The 24,370-nt window shown below is 37.9% G+C and overlaps 2 protein-coding genes across 3 annotated transcripts in view; one reads left to right on the top strand and one right to left on the bottom strand.

Moving 5' to 3' along the window:
* LOC115210091 (dolichyldiphosphatase 1) overlaps positions 1 to 3,731 on the bottom strand; it is a 106,659-nt gene extending 102,928 nt beyond the window's left edge. The window contains exon 1 of the mRNA XM_029778631.2: positions 3,575 to 3,731. Within this exon, the coding sequence (XP_029634491.1) occupies positions 3,575 to 3,632 (58 nt within the window). The 5' untranslated portion in view covers positions 3,633 to 3,731. The remainder of the gene's footprint in view (positions 1 to 3,574) is intronic.
* A 75-nt stretch (positions 3,732 to 3,806) lies between these two features.
* LOC115210075 (queuine tRNA-ribosyltransferase catalytic subunit 1) overlaps positions 3,807 to 24,370 on the top strand; it is a 57,131-nt gene continuing 36,567 nt past the window's right edge. For both annotated transcript variants that reach the window (XM_036510778.1, XM_029778630.2), the window contains exon 1: positions 3,807 to 4,209. In XM_036510778.1, the coding sequence (XP_036366671.1) occupies positions 3,967 to 4,209 (243 nt within the window). In that variant the 5' untranslated portion in view covers positions 3,807 to 3,966. The remainder of the gene's footprint in view (positions 4,210 to 24,370) is intronic.

Here is a 24,370-nt window from a genome sequence, read left to right on the forward strand (position 1 = left end):
TGCTGGAAACAAGAAAAGAATCTAATTGTATGAAAAAATGCCCGAGCATAATTTCATTTAACCCATGCGAGCAAGAAAAAGTATAGGTGTCAAAACGATGATGACTCTCTCTCTCTCAATGTATATATATATCTATATGTGTGTGGGTGTTTGTGTGTATGTATGATACATATATATATAGATTTCTATATGCATATAATAATACATGTATACTGTTCAATTGTGCATTTTACATGTTTTCCCATGCTACCATGGGCCAGACAGATATATCATTGAGGTGATGTAGGCATGGGCATGGCTGTGTGGTTAGGGAGCTTGCTTCCTAGCTACATGGTTTCGGGTTCAGTCCCACTGCGTGGCACTTTGGGTAGGTGTCTTCCACTATAGCCCCGAGCCGACCGGAGCTTTGTGATTGAATTCGGAAAGGTGGAAGTTGCTGCCGTGTGTGTATGTGTGCGTTTAGCTGCTCAGTGCCTCTCCGAAAGAGAGAGAGAGAGAGAGGGGGGATGCTGTTCCTGTCACAAACTATTACTTGTTTTCAAGAGATATCTAAATTAGTTTTTTTTTATTTTTCATAAAGATTGGATCACAATTTAATTACAAGAAAAGAAAGATAAAGGAATGAAAAAAGTTGGGGGGGTGGGGGGGTTAAGCAGCAGAAGATGGATGATGGTGGGTAGTAAACCCCAGAACAAATTACATGTTCAGTCGCAGCACCCTGCGGATACAGATTTTTTTTCAGAGGCGCAAAACCAGCAGACAGTTTGGTTAACATGGGAAATTATAAACATCAACAATAGTAGCCCAGTGAGTTTTGAAGAAGTGCAAATATAAGCACACACACACACACACACATACATATATATATATATATATATAAACATCCATGACGTCTTTCAGCTACCAGATACCAAATCCACTGACACACAACTCTTTGGTTGACCAGATGACATTTGTTTGCTTAATGTGCTGTGCATTGGAACTGAACCCAAAACTATGTGGTTCTGAAGTAGACTTCTCAATCAAACCAAATAGCGATGCCTGTGGTTTTACTCCACCCCGACTCCAACATATACGTATGCATCTATGCACGGGCAAACACACACATATAATGCATATACATTATATATATATATATATATATATATATATAATATATATATGAATGTGTGTGTGTGTATATATATATATATATATATATATATATGAATGTGTGTGTGTGTATATATATATATATATATATATATATATATATATATATATATATATATATATATATATATGTATATATATATATATATAATTTCGCCACATTTACATCAGCTTTCCATATTGGTATGAGCTGGACAATCAGAAAGGATCCAACAAGCAAAATATGTATTATAATCATCGTTCTTGACGTTTACCTTTCCATGCCTACATGGGTCAGGTGGGATTCTTGGAGGCAGATTTTCTATGCTCGGATGCCCTTCCTGTTGCCAGCCGTCACCTGTTTCCAAATAAGGCAATATTTCCCCATGGGCAGACATGGTTTCGTGGAAGATTGGAAACAAGGTAAACCTTTTGTGTAGCGATGATACATGTTTATATCGATTGCGTGATGTCACGACAAGAAGACGCAAAACATACAAATGCGACGGGGGTTCTTTCAGTTTCCATCTATCAAATTCACTCACAAGTCGGTGCGAGGCAATGGTGGAAAACACCTACCCAAGGTGCCACGCAGTGGGATCGAACCCGAATCCACGCGATTCGAATGTGAACGTCTTAACCATACAATATAAAATTTCCGAGAGAGGCAAGGGCTGGTAACAGGAAAGGCATCCGTCAGTAGAAAATCTGCCGCGAAGAATCCTGTCTGACGATTGCAAACATGGAAAAGTGGACGTAACATATATATATATATATATGTGTGTGTGTGTGTGTGTGTGGAGAGAGAGAGAGAGAGAGATCAGGCTTGTTGCTCTCATATGCCTGTCTTGTTTTTGGGGGTGTATAATATATATATATATATATATAGAGAGAGAGAGAGAGAGAGATAGATTGATAGTGTATGAGTGTGTCTATTATACATATGTCTACTATATATTATACGTATATCATATGAATATATGACACATATATACATACCGTATGTATATATACATATATTGCATGCACGTAATACACCCATACATTGTATGCATATTATACATTCATATACAGCATGCATATGTGTGTGCACACACACACACACACACATATATATATATATATATATAGTAAGTAATTAAGGGTTCAGCAACGATTTGCCTCACCACACACCGAATTTAGAAATAGCAGTCAAAAAGTTTTGGCTATTCTTTCTACTTAAATTAATGAAATTAATGATTATTTCTAAATTAATTAATTGATTTCACCCTTCATTATTGATATATATATATATATATATGTATGTATGTATAACAATTCTACTTAAGAATGCGTGTGCGTATGATCACAGAATGTAATATTAGCTGCTTTGACAACTATAGTGATTGTAAGATATATACATACTGAATTTAAAGTGATAAAATATTTAAACGAGAAAAGGTTACACAAAATTGATGACTATGTGAATATTATATACAAGCGTCAAAAGTATATGTCAATCCCATACACACACACACACATACAAGTGACAGAGCGGGAGAGAGCGCGTGGGGTGGCTTTCGTCCCTGGTGTCATATCAGACGAGGGAAGGAAAAAGTTACAATAGGCATGTAACGTAAAGCTTTGCTATATGCTACACGTCATCTCGGAGCAGACGGACAGCAGTTTGTAACTCCCGGAGAACATTCAGCCACGTGTAGAAACCTATAGTTAAGGAAGCTTTGAAAAACATCGACTCATCACACATACACACACATATATATATATATATATATATATATATATATGCACACACCTACACACAATACATACACAGCTTGTAGAGGAATCCGGGGTTTATAAATTGTGGGCGGTTAGCGGGGATAAAGATCGTTATACAGAGTATTTAAGTTGGCGAACCAGATAAGTGTAAACATAGGAAATCTTTTTGCAAGTTAAAACAATATTTATAAGAGACCATATTCAAGCCAGAAAATATAAAAAATTCTCCGCCATTCCGATTAACGATCATTTAATCCCACCAGATCTAAATCACAGGATCGAAATACAATTTCGATGCAACATTATCGAAAAGAAATAAAGAACTACAAGCAAACTACAAGCATCGCAGAGTCAGGGTGAGTGTGCTGAAGGGTTTTTGGCTTAGGAAATAGGGTTATATTGTTTCCGAAATTGCATAGAATTTAAATGGGAGATGAAAAACAAGCGAGAAAATAAATAAGGGAATTTTCTTTTTTTTTTTAGTCAAGCCCCCTTAAGTTCCATAGTAATAATAGGCGCGGTAAGCATTATAGAGTAAGTGCGTTCATTCCGTCAGAATGAAAGATAGAGAGAAAGATAAATGTAATACGGTAAAAGGAAAAGCGGAAAAAAAAAAATCATTTATACGGATATTTTCATTTGTAATCGAAGTCAGGTAAGCTGAGGTGAAAATATATTCTACCTGCGGGAAATTCGACAAAAAGGAGAGACAAAGGTATCCAGTGGTCATTAGGTTCCATGTGTGTATATATCTCTGTGTGTCTCTATATGGCGTAGCTTCTCCGCCTCCGACCCACACAAGTGCACAAAATCCCCTGCGCATGCGGAATCAACCGAACCGACGTCATAAGATGACATTTGATTGGACAGTTATGTATCAATAATATCTGATTAATGTTCAGCCTAAGATTCAGTGTTGTTGGTGTCGTCACATTTAACTTAGAATTTCTTTTATTCCTCTCTCCTCTTCTACTTCTCTCTCTCTCTCTTATACCCTCCCCTCTATTCCCACAGTTTCTCGTATAATCCATTCATTTATTCTCTCTTTTCTTTCTTATTATTCCTGTCTGCTCTATGACATCTTTCACTAAAGAAACTTCTTCAAAATGCAGTGCTCTTGCACTGAAAATTATTGCCGAGTGTTCCACGACCAAAGCCAGGGCTTGCCAACTGACCCTTCCTCATGCATCTGTCCTGACACCTGTCTTCATGCCTGTCGGTACTCAAGGGACATTAAAAGGATTGCTTCCTGAACAACTTAAACGTCTAGGCTGTAATATCATGCTTGGAAATACCTATCATTTAGGCAATCGACCGGTAAAATATATTTGTATTACTTTCCATCAGATCACGCAATTAAAATTCCTACGGTATTTAGTTATGGTTCTTTTACGTTGTGTTTAAATCCCGCCAAGATCAAATACACCTTGAATTTTTTTCCTGGGGGTCGGTAAAGTAAATAGTCCAACACTAAGGTTGATTTATATTCCGAGAATACATCCTAGATGTAGCTTTCATTAGATAAACTGTTTTACGTTTTACTACTTAAGCCGCCACGTGCTTGAAGAGGAAAAGTTCGATACAGGGAAATCAATGTAGTTTTCTTTGTAAAGTAGAAGTAAAATCTTGGTAAGTAGGGACAGCGACTCAAGTTTTGATTCTCTCTTAATGAATATTCTTGCCAAAAGTGACAAAATATAATTGATTTTGTTTTATGTGGTAAAAGCCCAAAATAACATATTTGTCCTCTATTGTTGTCACGTTGCTGATAAGGTCTTTTAGTAATTAAAAAAAAAGCATGAACAAGTACCCATCAGATTTCTTCTCTGCTACACATCTGAGGTGTTGTGCCTTTGTAATTGTTATATTACGGCCTCTTGATCTGCTAGAATTAGCAATCAAATAGCCTTCAAATAGTCGGTGGGGCACACTTGTGTAGTTATGTCAGATAACCTACGTCTGAAAACAATATGGGATGTTCATAACTGAAAGTTCTTCTCGATCAGGTGTGACTGAGGTCTAAACAACAAAGCTCCTGTTAGACGAAGATATGATATAGATAAATACAATTTTCGTAATTACAACTCTTAGTTTTAGTACAGGAGTTTCAAAATATCGTAAACTCTCCAACTTAAGAAACGAAAGTAGAAGAAAATTATTCTATACAAAGGGATAACAACATTTGTTTACATTCCCTAAAACCCCTAGACTTCATCATTCCTGTATGTAAATCGATAAAGTAAGTAAAGAAATAAATCTGTTTCCGATAGGACAGTGACAGTGGTGGAGATGGCTCAGTACCAAACTAAATGCAAAAAATTGTGAACAGAATCAACGGAGAAAGAATATTGGAAACCAGTTGCACTGTATTTAACTTCATTTTCCCACTAAAATCGACTGCGCTTTCTATTTGCACAGGCTCAATAAGATATGTACTGCTTAATATGTTGATGTCAATTCAATCGATTTTAATCAATAATAATAACAATTTCTTAATTAATTAGACTTCAGGCAAATATCAACAAATTTTAATTAAAAAGAACACACACACTCACACACATTGCAATAAATACATATAATTTTTTTTTCTATTTCAGTGCGCAAAAATTTATTGTGCAAATAATTATTAACTTTGAAAACATTTTCCATTTGCAGCGTTTATTTTATTAGCAGTTACTGATAGTAATTGATCTTTTTTTCTTGTGAACAAAATACAACTAAAACCTAGAATGTGTAACAATCCCTAGGTGGCTACAAATGTTAGAGCCCTGCCATTACAGATAACAAACTAAGAACTGGAGATCCTTCGTCCCCACATTAACAAAGGTTGTATCACAAAGACTAGGCCTCTTTTCAAAGTCAAAAAATATTTCAGCTCTCAACAATGATTAATCTGATACAAATCTTTGCTACTCCCCATAGACATACCAGACCTTGTCCAAACTAAGTATATCCAACTGACTGGAGTGATGTCACCAACACTTTATCTTCTGGCCACAGAACTGTCGTCTCCTCATTGGTTTTTCTGTCCCTACTACAGTAAACTAGACTCTTCTGATCTGGCTTGTCCTGTGCTATCACCAATCTAGCTTACCTGTCTCATCTCCCATTTTGTGCACCCCACACCATCCACCATACTAACCACTTTTCCCAGTCCTTCCCACCTAGAATGGAATTCTTTCCAGATTCCGTCCTTGCCCATGTTAGTTGCCCCGCAGCTGTTCAAAGTAGAACATGAACAATGTCAGTCTTGCTGGTTTCAGAAAGCCTACAAAAACCAAGATACAGCCCTTGCACTAGTCCAAATAATAAAATAACTAATTCTGAACGTTTGGCTTTGAATCGTCTTTTCTGAAGTGGGCTTTAGAGTCATGCCAACACCTTCATCCTTATTGACACTATGTATAAAATGTTCAGAAAAACAAGTTCAGCATCCATACCATAAAGTTTCATGGTATTTATACCAATCACATTACGTCCATGCTTGTATGGGTTAGGTGAGTCTAATTTTGAGGCACCATTTTATGGCTAGATGCATACGTTGGAATCTTCAGTTACTGGGCCTCACAGAGGGATGACAGGGAACCGTGACTCCTGGCAGTTTGCTGTGCTTGAGAAGACACATCAAATTAAGTAAAATTGTGGTTGTCCTTGCATACAGGCATTCCTTGGCATCTTTCTCCAGTTGAGTGTTCCTAATCTTGTGAGCTTGTGAGTGCTGGTGTCATGTGAAAAGCACCTGTACGGGTGTCACATAAATGCACCTATATCCTCATCATTATCGTTTAACGTCTGCTTTCCGTGCTAGCATGGGTTGGACAGTTTGACCAGGGTCTGGGAAGCCAGGAGGCTGCATCAGCTGGATGCTCTTCCTAATGCCAGCCACTCCGTGAGTGTAGTGGGTGCTTTTTACGTGCCACCGGCACAGGTGCCAGGGGAGGCTGGCAGTGGCCATGATCGGTTGGTGCTTTTTACGTGCCACCAGCACAGAAGCCAGTCAAGGCAGCACTTGCATCTGCCACGTTCGGATGGTGTTTTTTACATGCCACTGGCACAGGTATCACAACTACAATTTCCATTTGATATTTATTTTGATGTTGATGTACTTGACTCAATAGGTCTCCTCAAGCACAGCAGGTTACTCTATGATCCAAAGTAAGCACAGCAGGTCGTTCTGCAATCCAAGATACTTTGGATGGGCTAGGGCTATGCAAAACTGGTGCAGTGCTGCATAAAAGCATCCAGTACACTCTGTAAAGTGGTTGACATTAAGAAGGGCATACAGCCATAGAAACCATGCATAAACAGACATGCAGCACATCAGCTGGCCAGCTGCTGTCAGACTGTCCAACCCATGCCAGCATAGAAAATGGACGTTAAATGATGATGAGGATAATGATGATGCACTTCCTGTCACCAACCTTTTTAGTCATCTCTTACTATATGCATTCTAAAATCTGTTCTAAAACTGGGATAGACAATAATTCTAATCCTTCGAGGGAGACCCAGGAAGACATGGAATGAAGTACTGAAGGCTGATCTCAAAATCCTGAGCCTTATGGCAGAGGACTGAGATATGTGGCACATTGCTGGACTCAAGAGGATCCACCCACCACAACAGAATTTATATCCTAAAAACAAGGTGCTATGTAAAATGCGTTAGTGTGAGTGCTGGTGCCATGTAAAAAGCCCTGGTGCTGGTTCCATATAAAAAGTACTGGTGATGGTGTCATGCAAAAAGTACCCAGTACACTGTGTAAAGTGGTTGGCATTAGGAAGGCATCCAGCTGTTGAAACCAAGCCAAAAAGAAACTATGGAACCTGGTGCAGCCACTGGCCCTGCCAGTTCCTGTCAAGCTGTCCAACCCATGCCAGTATAGAAAACAGATGTTAAATATTGTTATTACTAACACAAGGTCACAAAATTTGGGTAATGAATGGAGTAGTTTGTTAAAATAATGCTAGTAGATGGCTGTTAGTTTTTTCTTAACCCTGGAAAGATGAAAGCAAAGTTGACCTCAATGGGATTTTAACTCAGAGTGCAAAGGGCCATAACTAAATAGAGCCAGGCATTTTGACCAGCATGCTAAAAGATTTGCTACTGGTAGTGGGGAGGATTTCAACGTTTTTGTTTCAGGGACCAAAGACAGGGAGATCTCTTCTAACATTTTCAGAGTTTCAATTGTTGGTGCAGCTACTGTCTCTCTCTCTCTCTCTCTCTTTCTTCCTCCCTCTCTCCCTCTGTTTCTGTCTGCCTTTGTAGTTCCTCAGATTAAAAAAAAAATCAGGTGATTCTAACTTCCTTAAGTGTAACAGCTGAACTTTCTACCCTGCTCTATCGGTCTTAGGACATTTGTCTCTGTATTTATCATGGGGCACATTTTTGGAATGGTCATGTGGTTTTGGGAGCATCATTAGACATGTACGTTCATACTGGTTCCTCCCAACCAACCAACCAACCAACCATCATTTTTATCCCCCTCTGCATTTATCACCTGCCCGTATTGTAGTACAAAAGTGACAAACCAGGAGTCACTGTTGCTGTCAATGTCCTGAGTATGGCCCTTATCTTGTGCTGGCATATGTATTGTGCTATGAGTCTATGTGCTGGTGTATGTCATGTTATCTTTACTTGTCTTCTCATCCCTGGTTTCGAAAAACAGACAAATACTGCTTTGTGTCCATCTGTAGTTGATAACAATCACATTGCCCCACTTATTGGTCAGTTTCCTTTAGTATCTCTTTGAGGGCATACTGTATGCCACTCTACTTTTCACAAGCCAATAGTATGTTACTTTCCTCCTTGCTTGTTCTTGCACAAATTCCTCAGGTAAAAAGACATCCCTTTGTGACACACATCTACCAAACTTCTTTCTCAAATTGGATCTGTCCTTCATCATCATGATCTTTTAATATCCATTTTTCATCCTGGTATGGAAAATAGCTCTGTAATTGGAGACAAGAGGTTAAAATATGAAAGAGAAGATCAGAACTGAACAGGTTTTTTTGCTATAGAGGAGTTACTCACGTTATAGAAGAATGCTTTGGGTAGAATTGGAAAGAGACATAAAACAATAGTGATGAAGTGTTGGGGGTAGACCCAAAAGATACAAGAAAGTGAATTGAGGCAAGTTGTGACAGAAGAATGCAATGACGGGGTAGAAGTTGCAAGACTATGAGGAGAGTGAGGGATGGTTAGAGATCGAGTTGGGGGAGGGGGGGATATAATGCAGAACAAAGATTGATGGTTAATAGATGGAGGGAAGAGTAGGTGATGACTGATAGTACAGAAGAGGTAAAGAATAACAGATTAGTAAAGTACAGTAGATGGGATGGATGAGGGAGAGGAAGCTGACATGTAGGTAGGTAGGTTGCATGCAAGTGAGGGAAGAGTCAGACATAGTACTGGAGGAAAGTGAAAGATGTATAGTGGTTGAGAAGGAGAGATAATTTAGGAGCAAAGAAGGATGATCAGGATAAAACAAGAATGGAGAAGGATAATATCTATATATATAAAACTGTAGTTGTGTGAGTGTCTGTCCCCTTCGATTTAGATTCCTAACTACTCCCACATTTTGCGGTGCAGTTTAACCAAAACCAGGTATCTTATAGTCGTGATTCATATCGAGCCCGTCTGGGTATTAGTGCACGTCTACGATGAGTCTACGATTTTAAAAATAATTTAACATAATTTTTTATTCCATTTTAATGCATAATTTTTCGTGTGTCGATGGCGGCAGAGTTGGCGTCCATGGTCACACCTGCACCTGTGTTGCTTTTCCCCCTTCTTCCCTCCCTCGTGAAGCTGTGGGGAAGGGAGTGTAAGGAAATCAACGTTGTAAAGCGTTGTCAAGGAGACCAGCGTTCTTTTAGAACAATGACTTCATTGCTTGAAGACACCAAAACAGAAATGGCTAAGAAAGCCCGAATTGGCATCTATAAGGGAAGTAACTCTCTAAAAATGCTTATATAGTTATTTCCCTTACAAACCCGAGCAACGCCGGGCGATACTGCTAGTTAAGAATAAAGAATGGATGATGTTCAAAAATGTAAGGACACAGATCGTGTCGTAAAGCCGGCTGGAGACGATGTCTCCTGGGGCTAAACTACCGCAACATTAGTCCTAAACCAGGACTGCCATGTTATGTTGGCAAACAGTCTTTACTACATGAGTGAAGTAGTTCTGGAAAGGGGAATAGAAAACTGGTGTCCCAGAACAGATGATGAAGTATGCAGTCCTGCTACTAATTTAACTACAACAGCAAAATACTGTAGTTATAAAGGTAATGAAGAGCTCAGTGATAAAGGGACAATGGATGGTAGGGAAGGCTCACAGAGGAAATAGGGCTAGGGTACAGTTATGTCTACATATGTACACACACACATACCCATTGCATTTCCAGATTGTGAGCATTGTTGTGATGAACTGATCTTAAGCAGTGCCCCTTTCCAATCATACCAGTTTTTTGTCATCTCTTTGAGGTTCAAAATCCTGAGATTGGCCTTCAGTACTTTGCCCCATATCTTCCTGGGTCTCCCTCTTCCACAAGCGCTATCCATGACTGGCACTTCCTTATATGACAATTCTCATTCATACATATTCATACTAGTGCAATTTTCTTTCTTGTACACTACATCTGATAACTCTTATGCCCAAATTTTTTCTCTGCACATTCGCCACATCTAAAAACTTCCTTTAACAAACAATGTTTACAAAACTACTACTGATGCTACTAACATTGTTATTTGAAAAAATGTGTGTATATATATATCACGTGACCGACCAGACCATCAGATGTTGCTACACATCGCTGGTCACAATGCGTTCGCATTGTTTTAGCCTTCAAATGACGCCACTCCGCTGGCTAAGCGAGCAGGCCAACAGAAGAAAAAGTGAGAGAAAGAGTGGTGAAGAAGTACAACAGGGATCATCACCCCCTGCCGGAGCCTTGTGGAGCTTTTAGGTGTTTTTGCTCAATAAACACACACAACGCCCGGTCTGGGAATCGAAACCGCGATCCTACGACTGCGAGTCCGCTGCCCTAACCACTGGGTCATTGCGCCTCCGTATATATATATGTATGTATGTATGTATGTATGTATGTGTGTGTGTGTGTGTGTGTGTATGTATGTATGAGAATTGTTGTTATTTTCATTCAGTATAAATCAATAGAAATCCCACATTCTGTTACAAAATCATTTACTTCACTGTGTGTGACTTTGCTTATTTGTTATGTATTTTATTTTTTACCTGGAGGCATATTTGTGTATGTTAGAGCTACTCCCACTGTGGCAAGCATCTCTTCCTGCTACCCTAAAGGCAAACCTTATTTTCTCCTCTCCAAAATTTGTAAATAATCTCAAAAAACTTTCTTGAATTAAATCCATGCATAATAAATCTAGTTCTTCTATGGAGCTAATTTGAGCATATCCGTCTATTTAACACAATGCATATAGTATTAAATACAATTGTTTTTAACATAGGCACAAGGATAGAAATTTTAGGAATTTGTCAATCAACCCCCTGTGAGTTTTGTACTTTATTTCATTGACCCTGGAGGACTGAAAGGTGAAGTTAACCACAGCAGGATTTGAACTCAGAACTTAAAGCGCCATGACTAAAAACTGTAAAGCATTTTGTACTATGTTCCAAAAAGTTTGCCAATCTATTGCTCTTAATAATTATAATAATGATCGTTTCAAATTTTGGCACAGCGCCAGCAGTTCTCGTGGGGAGGGGCTAGTCAATTACATTGATCTCCAGTGCTGAACTAGTATGTATTTTATTGATCCCGAAAAGATCAAAAACACAGTCAACCTTGGTGGAATTTGAACTCGGAATGTGTAGCCAAAAGATATGCTAACGATTCTGCCAGGTTGCTACCTTCTTATTAACAAAAATAATAATCCTTTCTGTTATAGGCACAAGGCCTGAAATTTTGAGGGAGGGGACTGGTCGATCACATCGACCCCAGTGTTTCACTGGTACTTCATTTATCAACCCTGAAAGGATGAAAGGCAAAGTTGACCTCGGTGGAATTTGAACTCAGAACGTAGCAATAGGTGAAATACTGCTAAGCATTTCGTCCAGCATGCTAACGCTTCTTATTTCTTTATTACCCACAAGGGGCTAAACATAGAGGGAACAAACAAGGACAGACAAAGGGATTAAGTCGATTATATCGACCCCAGTGCATAACTGGTACTTAATTTATCAACCCCGAAAGGATGAAAGGCAAAGTCGAATTTGAAATCAGAACGTAGCGATGGGTGAAATACTGCTAAGCATTTCGTCCAGCATGCTAACGCTTCTTATTTCTTTATTACCCACAAGGGGCTAAACATAGAGGGAACAAACAAGGACAGACAAAGGGATTAAGTCGATTATATCGACCCCAGTGCATAACTGGTACTTAATTTATCAACCCCGAAAGGATGAAGGCAAAGTCGAATTTGAAATCAGAACGTAGCGATGGGTGAAATACTGCTAAGCATTTCGTCCAGCATGCTAACGCTTCTTATTTCTTTATTACCCACAAGGGGCTAAACATAGAGGGAACAAACAAGGACAGACAAAGGGATTAAGTCGATTATATCGACCCCAGTGCATAACTGGTACTTAATTTATCAACCCCGAAAGGATGAAAGGCAAAGTCGAATTTGAACTCAGAACGTAGCGATGGGTGAAATACTGCTAAGCATTTCGTCCAGCGTGCTAACGCTTCTTATTTCTTTATTACCCACAAGGGGCTAAACATAGAGGGAACAAACAAGGACAGACAAAGGGATTAAGTCGATTATATCGACCCCAGTGCATAACTGGTACTTAATTTATCAACCCCCGAAAGGATGAAAGGCAAAGTCGAATTTGAACTCAGAACGTAGCGATGGGTGAAATACTGCTAAGCATTTCGCCCAGCGTGCTAACGCTTCTGCCAGCTCACTGCCTTAGATAATAATAATAATAATAATAATAATAATAATAATAACTAAGACTGTGCCCTTTTTTAAAAGCGGTAGGAGTGTAACCTTAGATAATTTTGGCTACTATTTGTAGCAGATCAGTGTTTTCTTGTTGAGGATATCCAGTATTTATGGATATAGCACAAACATAGCCATGTGGTTAAGGTGTTTGCTTCATAACCATGTGGTTTTGGGTTTTCTGCTGTGTAACACTATGAGTAGATGTCTTCCCCTATAACCTCAAGCTGACCAATGTGCTGTAAAGAATTGACTGACAGAAACTATACAAAAGCCTGTTGTACATTTGTGTGTGTGTGTATGCATGAGTGTGTTTGAGTCATCTTAGTGTGTTGTGTGCTGCATACAATGTAGCTATATAGACTGTGTTGTTGTTTACATGTTATAAAACCATATACAGCCACTGAATAGTTTATCATTCAAAATAGCAGGAGAAGTGGCCCCGTATGTGGTAACAAGTGAAAGTTGGAACCAGCAGGACATAGAAAAAAAAAATCAACCTTCAAAAACAATGATGTTGAATATATAGGCATAGGAGTGGCTGTGTGGTAAGTAGCTTGCTTACCAACCACATGGTTCCGGGTTCAGTCCCGCTGCGTGGCACCTTGGGCAAGTGTCTTCTACTATAGTCTCAGGCCAACCAGAGCCTTGTGAGTGGATTTGGTAGACGGAAACTGAAAGAAGCCCGTCGTATATATGTATATATATTTATGTGTATGTGTGTGTATATGTTTGTGTGTCTGTATTTATCCCCTCACCATTGCTTGACAAGTGATGGTGGTGTGTTTACGTCTCCGTAACTTAGTTGTTCTGCAAAAAAGACCGAAGCATAAGTCCTGGGGTCGATTTGCTCAACTAAAAGCAGTGCTCCAGCATGGCCACAGTCAAATGACTGAAACAAGTAAAAGGGTAGAAAGAGTATATAATTTCTGATTAAAGATTGTTTGCCAACATAACATGGCAGTCCTGGTTTAGGATGAATATTGCTGTAATTTAGCCCCAGGATCTTTACTCCAAAGTACTCTTGCTGAATATCTTTCATTGTGAGATTTACAAATTGTAATTTTCTAATAAATTCAAATGTTTAAGCCTTTTTCCAGCCTTGGTTTCGGTTGCTACCTTGCTTCAGCATGTGTGTATATTTATGGCAAGCAAGATGTAGTTCTTGGTTGGTTTTTCACATAATTGTTATGGCAGTTGTCGTCACAATCAAACATGATACCCATCATCACACATTAATAAACCTACTCTTGTTGTTTATATAATGACTAGGAATCCTGAACTTCTATAAGCATTTTTTTTATTGCTCCATCCTGTTTACCTTCAGAGAATCTAGTTCATATTTACTTATTTTGTATCATAGATGATGTATAGTGATGATGGTAATTTCTAACATAGGCACAAGACTAGAAATTTGAGTGAGAAGGCAGTCAGTTAAAACAATACCTGAAGGATGAAAGACAGCATTGATCTTAGTGCAATGTGAGCTCAGAATGTAAAAAGCTAGCAGAGAAAATACTACAAGGCATTTTGTATAACAATTGAAATTCAACTGTAGAATCATGTTTAATTTATTTCTTAGTAATGGGGTAATAAAAATAATAAAATTGCAATTGCATACATTTATTTCAATCTAGACTTGATCGCTTCAGTATGATATCAAACTCAAGAATATTTATGAAACTCAATTAAGTCATAAAGTCATCGGTTTTTGTTTTTTTTTTGTCTTTTAAATCTGTTGAGATGGATTTAGTTTTACAAATCAAAAAGGTAGCAAGGAACTGTGTGATAGATACATATATATATATATATCATATAAAATTGTTCTGTCTGTGTGTGTGGCTTCTAGGATCTCGAGCATCCTCCATCCGATTGCACTCAAATTTGATATGTAGATACCGACGGTATCATGGCATGTATAAGTCTTGAAAATATTACAAAACTCGATTCCAGGTGAGAATGTGATCGATAAAGCCGTTTTTGTCTTGCTTTTCTTCCGTCAACCTGTACATAACTGCACCTTCCATTTTTTGTTGTTTTTGTACTACTTAAAGGCACGTTTCTTTCCTGCCAAGCTTACTGTTTAAACCATGTTTGTGTTCTCTCAGTCAACAGCTTTATCATTACTGGTACTTTAAACTCTTCGGTTGCATATTTGTGTGAATAAAATCGTTTTTCTTTGGAATAGAAAAAAAGTCTATCTTTACTTCTTCTTTTGCTGGTGTCTCAAATTTAGGTTAAATCAGTGTTTCTCAAGAGGGAGGCCTATGGGACAGTCGGACAAGTTGTTTTGAGAAAATTTGGTTTAAATGTTTGACAACTCAGCACTGTCCATTGGACAGGGGACGTTTTGCTCGTATATATATATATATATATATATATAATATATATATATATATACATATATATATATATATATTATATTAAATTAGAGATAAAACCACTATTAGGCAAATCAAACAATGGAAAACTTAAGCCAATACATAAAATGAATTAATTTATATTATTTTAAATATATATCAAAAGTATTAAAAGTTTAATAAAAGATAATGAGTAAAACACTACGATCATTTCATGGCTGTCCAATTCGTAATAATTCGAGTTATGGTTACAGTCAATCTTCAGGTAATTGAAATATTTATCTTAGCGAGGTTTATATATATATATATATATATTATATATATATATATTATATATATATATATATATATATATATATATATATATATATATATATATATATATATATAGAGAGAGAGAGAGAGAGAGAGAGAATACATTGAAATACTGTTCACATGTGTGGTACAGTGATGCAGTTGCACACATGGATATCTTAGGTTGCATCTTAACAAAATGTCATTCAATTGATCAGCACTGATCTACTCACTAATATGTTGCTTTCAATAACTTACAGATGCATGGTTTCCCCTCTTTTGGCTCTTCTGGTGCATCTCCTTCCCCGAACTAGCTGGCTGTACACCCTCTTCACTATCTCTTCAATCTCAATATGTTTCATTTCCTCAACACCACACACAAAGATTTTAGTCTTTTCCTTCCTTTCCAGAACCATAATCTATTTGGAATTTCATCACTATTTGTGCTTTTCCTGCACATATTGATGTCACTGATGTACAAATGTTCAAGCCGAACCTCAACTGTATAATTTTAATCTGTCTGGGAAGACACGTGTAAAAGTTTAACTTACTTTCTAAGAAAAACATTTATTTTGATGTGTGGCTGTTGATTGTTTGGTCAATAATTCTAATACATTTTATCAAAACAGGAAGAAAACAAATATTGCTCATGAAAACAGAAAATGTTTGGGTAATTACAGTTGCCCTTCAGCTATAGCAATTAATGTTGTTTTGTAGAATTTTTCCCATGCTTGAATGAATTGGATGGGTCAGCATTATAGAATTCCTTTTACTTTATTCTGTCCTTATTGATTTCTGTAAATTCCTGATCTATAAAGGTCACTTCTTATAACCTCATTCTATGTCTTCCCTAGCTTACCTTTGCTCTGGTTAACATTAATTGTCAATCTGACATTTGCTCCAGTTATTGAATTCCCACGACTACATTTCTTTTAGTACACAACATGGCTAGCTTATTGTTTGCATTTCTTTCCAGCTGTTACAAGTTTCTTTGCTTTATTGTGCAACTCTTAGTGCCAGTTAAGTTTTTAATAGAATCTACTAAGCTTGTCTCTTGCTAACATAGTTTAATCTTTTGATACCAGCCTGTCTAAGATCACCTCTCATTCTTTGATAGAAAAGAATATTTTGAAGTTAGGAAGGGCATCCAGCTGTAGAAACATTGCCAGATTAGACTGGAGCCTGGTGCAGCCTTCTGGCTTCCCAGATCCCCGGTCGAACCGTCCAACCCATGCTAGCATGGAGAACGGACGTTAAACGATGATGATGATGATGATGATGATGATTCATGTTTAAATAAAAACATTCTGTCATAATTTAGTGTAAAGATCTTTTGGAGAGTGTTATTTTTAATACTTGCTTTAATATACCTGTTAGTGAAAAAGTAGTCAAACAAATCAACCCCTGTACTTATTTTATTTCTTTGTTGCAAGGTCATTGCCAGCACCACCTGACTGGCCCTTGTGCTGGTGGCACGTAAAAAGCACCCACTACACTCTCGGAGTGGTTGGCGTTAGGAAAGGCATCCAGCTGTAGAAACTCTGCCAGATCAACATTGGAGCCTGGTGCAGCCATCTGGCTCGCCAGCCCTCAGTCAAAATCGTCCAACCCATGCTAGCATGGAAAGCGGACGTTAAACGATGATGATGTGGTCTTGTTCTTACTCTATCAGCTTCTTTTGCCAAACTGCTAAGTTACAGGGACTTAAACAAATCCACACCAGTTGTCAAGTGGTGGTGGGACACATACACACACGCATACATGCATACACACACACACACACACACACATATGACAGGCTTCTTTCAGTTTCCATCAACCAGGTCCACTCACATCTTTGGTCAACCTGGAGCTCTTGTGGAAGACACTTACCCAAAGTGCCATACAGTAGGACTGAACCTGAAACTATGTGGTTGGGAAGCAAACTCCTTACCACACAGCTACACCTGCTCCTCCTATCTAGAGATAACTAAAAGTACTTATTGGAGAAAAATGAGTTGAGATGATTTATTAAAAGAGTAGAGTATTACTCATCATATAACAGGTAATAATAGGGATTATACTTTTGCTGTAGTTGTTAATATCAGGGAATGCTACATAGATACAATTATAATAATTTTTAGGTGGCAAGCTGGCAGAAACGTTAGCAAGCTGGGCAAAATGCTTAGCAGTATATCGTCTGTCTTTACATTCTGAGTTTAAATTCTGCCGAGGTCAACTTTGCCTTTCATCTTTTCGGGGTCGATAAATTAAGTACCAGCTGCATACTGGGGTCGATCTAATCGACTGGCCCCCTCCCCAACAATTTCAGGCCTTGTGCCTAGAGTAGAAAACAATTATAATAATTTTACATTTTTCTAATTTCATGGTTGCTGGATACTTATTTTCAAAATAAATATATTTGTTTATTTATTGAAATGAAATTAAAACTAATTCCTCATTTCTATATTTGCAAGAAGTATATGTTATTATTAATAACAATAATCTGTTTACAGTTTGCCATTCTAAGGGAAGTAACTCAAATGGTTATAAAGAAACAGATGGTAGTTATGGTGGCGATAAAGGCACGTGGCTTAATGTTTTGGGTATTCGGCTCATAATCTTAAGATCATAAGTTCAATTCCTGGCGACGCTTTGTGTCCTTCAACAAGATACTTTATTTCACGTTGTTCTAGTCTACTCAGCTGGTGAAAATGAGTTGTACCTGAAATTCAAAAGGACCAGCCTTTTCATTACGTTAAGGGTACACATGACTGTGGTGTGCTCAGCCACTTGCATGTTAATTTCACAAGCAGGCTGTTCCTTTCATTGGATCAACTGCAATCCTCGTTGTCATAACCAATGGAGTTATGGTGGTGAAAGTATTAATAATGATGAATGGGAAAAGAGGGAGTGCAAGAGAGAGATGTAGTGAAATATACAAATAGGGAAATTGACTAACGTTATCTCTCTATATGTATAAAGCTGAAGTTGTCTGTGTATGGCAGGTTTGGTAGCCTTCAACTAACACTCTCTCCTCCGAGACCCTGCGGTGCAAGTTGACCAAAATTGAGAGTATGATAGAAGAAGGCTTGCTCTTCCTTCCGTAGAAGAAAAAAAATTCAAATCGGGCCATGTTAAAACCAAAAATTATTTACATCAAAAAGGTGCTTTTTTTCTATGAAAATCCCTATTTTTTTACTGTTGTGTTGCCATTTTTTGGTGTATTTCAACCAGAAAAATGTTCACTTAAAGAGAATAACAAGCTACATAATGCAAAATTTTTACATTTCAAAAATTCCAATTCTAAAGGGTTGAAACAAACCCGAGCAATGCCGGGCGATACTGCTAGTAGAAAATAAAAACTGATAACGGTGGTGGTGGGCATGGCGGCGTTTATATTGAAATGTCAGAAAGAAGGAATTATAAAAGAGAGAAAGATAATGCTAGCTTGAAAAGAGAAAGGGAGAGAAAGCTTAAGTGTGTGTATAAGACAGGATTCAAATATGTGAGAGGCTGAGTAAAAATGGGAGTTAATGTAAACATGCAAAAGAAAGAGCAGAAAGTTAAGAGGATGGAAGTGATAGCAGGGTACCATCTGTTTCAATAAATAAATAAATAAGGCTATAGTAGAAGACACTTGCCTAAGGTGCCACACAGTGGGACTGAACCCAGAACCATGTGGTTGGTAAGTAAGCCACTTACCACACAGCCTGTGTATAAGACAATTACAATAAATATGGAGATTAATATATCTGAGTAGACTAGAACAACGTGAAATAAAGTATCTTGTTGAAGGACACAACGCGTCGCCAGGAATTGAACTTATGATCTTATGATTATGAGCCGAATACCCAAAACATTAAGCCACGTGCCTTTATCACCACCATAACTACCATCTGTTTCAATAAATAAATAAATAAGGCTATAGTAGAAGACACTTGCCCAAGGTGCCACACAGTGGGACTGAACCCAGAACCATGTGGTTGGTAAGCAAGCCACTTACCACACAGCCTGTGTATAAGACAATTACAATAAATATGGAGATTAATATATCTGCATATTTTTATGTAAAAAGTACCATTTGAGTGTGGCCAATGCCAGTGCAGTCTGACTGGCACCTGTGCCGGTGGCTTGTAAAAAGCACCCACCACCCTGTCAGAGTGGTTGGTGTTAGGAAAGGCATCCAGCTGTAGAAACATTTGCCAAATCAGATTGGGGCCTGGTGCAGCCTCCCGGTTTACCAGTTCTCAGTCAAACCATCCAACCCATGCCAGCATGGAAAGCAGACGTTAAATGACAATGATGATGATGATGCGTGTGTTATATAAAGTTCCAAATAACTGGAATTTCTGCAGTTTCCGCTAGTAATGTTATCAATTAATTACAGACGTAACACTATTTATTATTACACTTAATAGCAAAAAATATAATGTCAGAAGAATAATTATGATTTCTGATGTAGACACAAAGCCAACAGTTTCGATGGGAGGGGATAAATTGATACTTTCAATTCCAATACTTGACTGGTACTTTATTTTATCAACCCCAGAAGGAGAAATGACAAAGTTGATCTTGGCAGGATTTGAATTTAGAATTGAAAGACTCAGAAGAAATACATTTTGTTCAATGCTCTAATGATTCTGCTAGCTTTCTCTGCAATTAGTAAATAGCTATAAATCTGGGGAGGGATGCCGTTAACTAAATCTTTTGGGTGTCATTGTTCTTTACCCTGAGTTAGCCTGATCAAACAAACCTATGATAAATGCATTCTGGGGGTCATTCAATTTTTATGTATATCCATGACTTCTTTATCTTGTGCATCCTTCCTTTTTTGTGTCTTTTGAGGACATTTAGCTGCTATATTTAACAGGCTGCACAACCATATAAAGGCTCCTTCATTGACTCAAGAACCTTCCTCATTGGCTTAATCTGTTTGGGGTTGTTAATATTAGTACTGGTAAAATACTTCAGTTCCATTCATTATTATTCCTTCCCTGCAGACATCTGACCTTGTGCTTTACTAAAAAGCTTTATCAATAATGGATAAGTTATATGTAAACATTTTCCTACCAACAATTCTATGTCTGTAAATAGAACTTTCAATTCTGAGTTCAGATTCCACTGAGGTCGACTTTGCGTTACATCCTTTCGGGGTTGATAAATTAAGTACCAGTGAAATACTGGGGTTGATGTAATTGACTAGTCCTCTCCCTCCACAGATTTCAGGCCTTGTACCTATAGTAGAAAGGATTATTATTATTATTATTATTAGGCAGGAAGCTGGTAGAATCATTAACATGTTGGATGAAATGCTTAGTGGTATTTCACCTGTCACTACGTTCTGAGTTCAGTTTCTGCTGAGGTCAACTTTGCCTTTCATCCTTTCGAGGTCGATAAATTAAGTACCAGTGAAACGCTGGGAGTCAATGTAATTGACTAGCCACCTCCCCCAAAATTTCAGGCTTTGTGCTTGTAGCAAAAAGGCTTATTATTATCATTATTATTATTATTATTATTATTATCATTATTATTATTATTATTATTATTATTAATATTATTATTGAGTGAGAGAGCAGTTCATGCCATCAAAGTGACACTGGGGTAAAATATACGAAGCCCAATATACCCATCATGACTACCCGTCTGATAAGGGTACACCAGGCACATGCATCACAACCATATGTGCGCGACATGGTGATCTCATATCAAGATAAACAGCACATGACCTTGCAGGTGGGGCCCAGTTAGAATTTTCTTCAGGTTGAGTAGCCCATCCCGCTCAAAAGGTCCCTGAATAAGGGTTGTTTAAGGATGTTGAAAGAACCACCCATGTTTCCAAAGGTGAATTATTCAAACCCCAAAGAATCCCTCTCAACACATGGCTATGATGCTCCCCCACTACTTCTGCTCGTGATCAGAGATGCACATATCGTCAGCCACTAAGGGACATGCTCAACTGGTTAAGGTCAAACAACTGACAAGCAAATCTGTGGTATTGAGCAGAATATTTGCTGTAGCCCATCTTTTATACCAAGACAAAACAATGTACATGATAACACTTCCAATCAGTTAAGATCAGAAGCCATGAGAGCCACTGCCTGGTACTGCATCAGGGCATTATTATTATTATTATTATTATTATCATTATTATTATTATTATTATTATTATTATTATTATTATTATTATTATTATTGAGTGAGAGAGCAGTTCATGCCATCAAAGTGACACTGGGGTAAAATATACGAAGCCCAATATACCCATCATGACTACCCGTCTGATAAGGGTACACCAGGCACATGCATCACAACCATATGTGCGCGACATGGTGATCTCATATCAAGATAAACAGCACATGACCTTGCAGGTGGGGCCCAGTTAGAATTTTCTTCAGGTTGAGTAGCCCATCCCGCTCAAAAGGTCCCTGAATAAGGGTTGTTTAAGGATGTTGAAAGAACCACCCATGTTTCCAAAGGTGAATTATTCAAACCCCAAAGAATCCCTCTCAACACATGGCTATGATGCTCCCCCACTACTTCTGCTCGTGATCAGAGATGCACATATCGTCAGCCACTAAGGGACATGCTCAACTGGTTAAGGTCAAACAACTGACAAGCAAATCTGTGGTATTGAGCAGAATATTTGCTGTAGCCCATCTTTTATACCAAGACAAAACAATGTACATGATAACACTTCCAATCAGTTAAGATCAGAAGCCATGAGAGCCACTGCCTGGTACTGCATCAGGGCATTATTATTATTATTATTATTATTATTATTATTATTATTATTATTATTATTATATCATGTATAAAATGATTTCAATGAAAGTAAGGAATTTTAATGGAAATATTTGTATTATTGGAAAGGCAGTAATGCTTGTAGAAAAAAAAAATCAATAGGGTGACTGGACATTGACTATAGAAATACTTGGTTTGTTGCTGTAGCTGGCAGTCTTTTTGTTGTTGTTGTTGTTGTTATTTTTAGAGGATTGAAATAGGAACTTAATAATATTCATATTTTTTTAAAGACTTGACTTGGAATGGTTATGTGTTTACAGAGTTTGTTTCATAACAAAGTAGTTTTCAGTTCGATCTCAGGGTGGCAATCTTGTGCAAGAGTCTTCCACTATAGTCTTTGGCTAACCAAAGCCTTGTGAGTGTAATTGATAGACAGAAACTGTATGGAACCCTATCATATCAGCTTAACAACTGGTGTTGGTGTGTTTACATCCCCATAACTTACCGGTTCGGCAAAAGAGACTGATAGAATAAATACCAGGCTTAAAAAGAAAAAGGACTGGGATTGATTCCTTTGACTAAAAAATTCTTTAAGATAGTGTCCCAGCATGGTTGCAGTCTAATGACTGAAACTAGTACTCTCTCTTTTCACTCTTTTACTTGTTTCGGTCATTTGACTGTGGCCATGCTGGAGCACCGCCTTTAGTCAAGCAAATCGACTCCAGGACTTGTTCTTTGTAAGCCTAGTACTTATTCTATCAGTCTCTTTTGCTTGGTTATGGGGACGTAAACACACCAGCATCGGTTGTCAAGTGATGTTGAAAGGACAAACACAGCCACACAAACATACACACACACACACACATATATATATATATACGACGGGCTTCTTTCAGTTTCCGTCTACCAAATCCACTCACAAGGCTTTGGTCGGCCTGAGGCTATATTAGAAGACACTTGCCCAAGATGCCATGCAGTGGGACTGAACCCGGAACCGTGTGGCTGGTAAGCAAGCTACTTACAACACAGCCACTCCTGTAATAGATAAAAGATAAAAAAATTTTATATGGTGCCAAAACAATGGTACACAAATCCATACATACACAAATAACAGCGTCTTTCACTTTCTGTTTATCAAACCCACTCACAAGACTGGTTAACCCAAATTTCCACCTTTTCATCTTAGAAAAAGAAGGAAACATTGGATAATGTTGTCCAAGATACACTGTGTCAGAAAGAAAAAATGCAATGGTAATGTTGTAACTTGATGCCCTTCCTATTGCCAACCACTTTACAGTGTTGTGTCCATTTTATTGTGGTATAAACATTAAAGAGGATGTCTTTTTTACTACTTAGTCAGGAAAAGAAGAGTAGTACCCATGACCCTTGTCTTTTCAAGGTCTCTGAGAGTGGTGAAATGAAGGAAGGAATTTAACCTCAGAACTGAGAGCTGGCCTGAATATTTGCAACACAGTGGACTTTGCTAACGGCATCCAAGAACCAGGTGTTGGTGTTAAAATACACACACATGAATGTTGTTGACAAGGAGATTGAATAGAAGCAACTTGACTGGGAGGATGAAAGAAGATGGAGTGTTGAATGAGAACCAGAATGATAGAAGAGAAACAGTGAGAGGTTGATGGTGGAGAGGATAATTGAAGAGAGATGGGGAGAGCAATACTGGATGGTCTTTTTTTTATCTGTTACTTGGTCTTAAATTCATTTATATCTTATTCCAGTTTTCACTGTTGCATGTAGTTGAAAGATATTTGGGGATATTTCTCCTGGATGGCACAGAACTAAAAAGATTAAAGCACAGTTTTGAATGCATACAAAATACTTAACTTAATATTGGTTTCAAATTTTGACACAAAGTCAGCAATTTCAGGGAAGGGATTAAGTCAATTACATTGATCCCAGTGCTCAACTGGTACTTGTTTTGTCAACCCTGAAAGTATGAAAGACAAAGTTGACCCTACAGAATTTGAATTCAAAGCATAAAGATGGACAAAATACCATTAAGCATTTTACCCAACATGTTAATGATTTTGGCCAGCTATATAGGGATATTGCTCTTCCTGTCTACAGTAGTAAGAACTGTTTACAGCTTAGCAGACTGAGCT

This window comes from Octopus sinensis, linkage group LG1 (assembly GCF_006345805.1).
Source record: "Octopus sinensis linkage group LG1, ASM634580v1, whole genome shotgun sequence".
Lineage (NCBI taxonomy): Eukaryota > Metazoa > Mollusca > Cephalopoda > Octopoda > Octopodidae > Octopus > Octopus sinensis.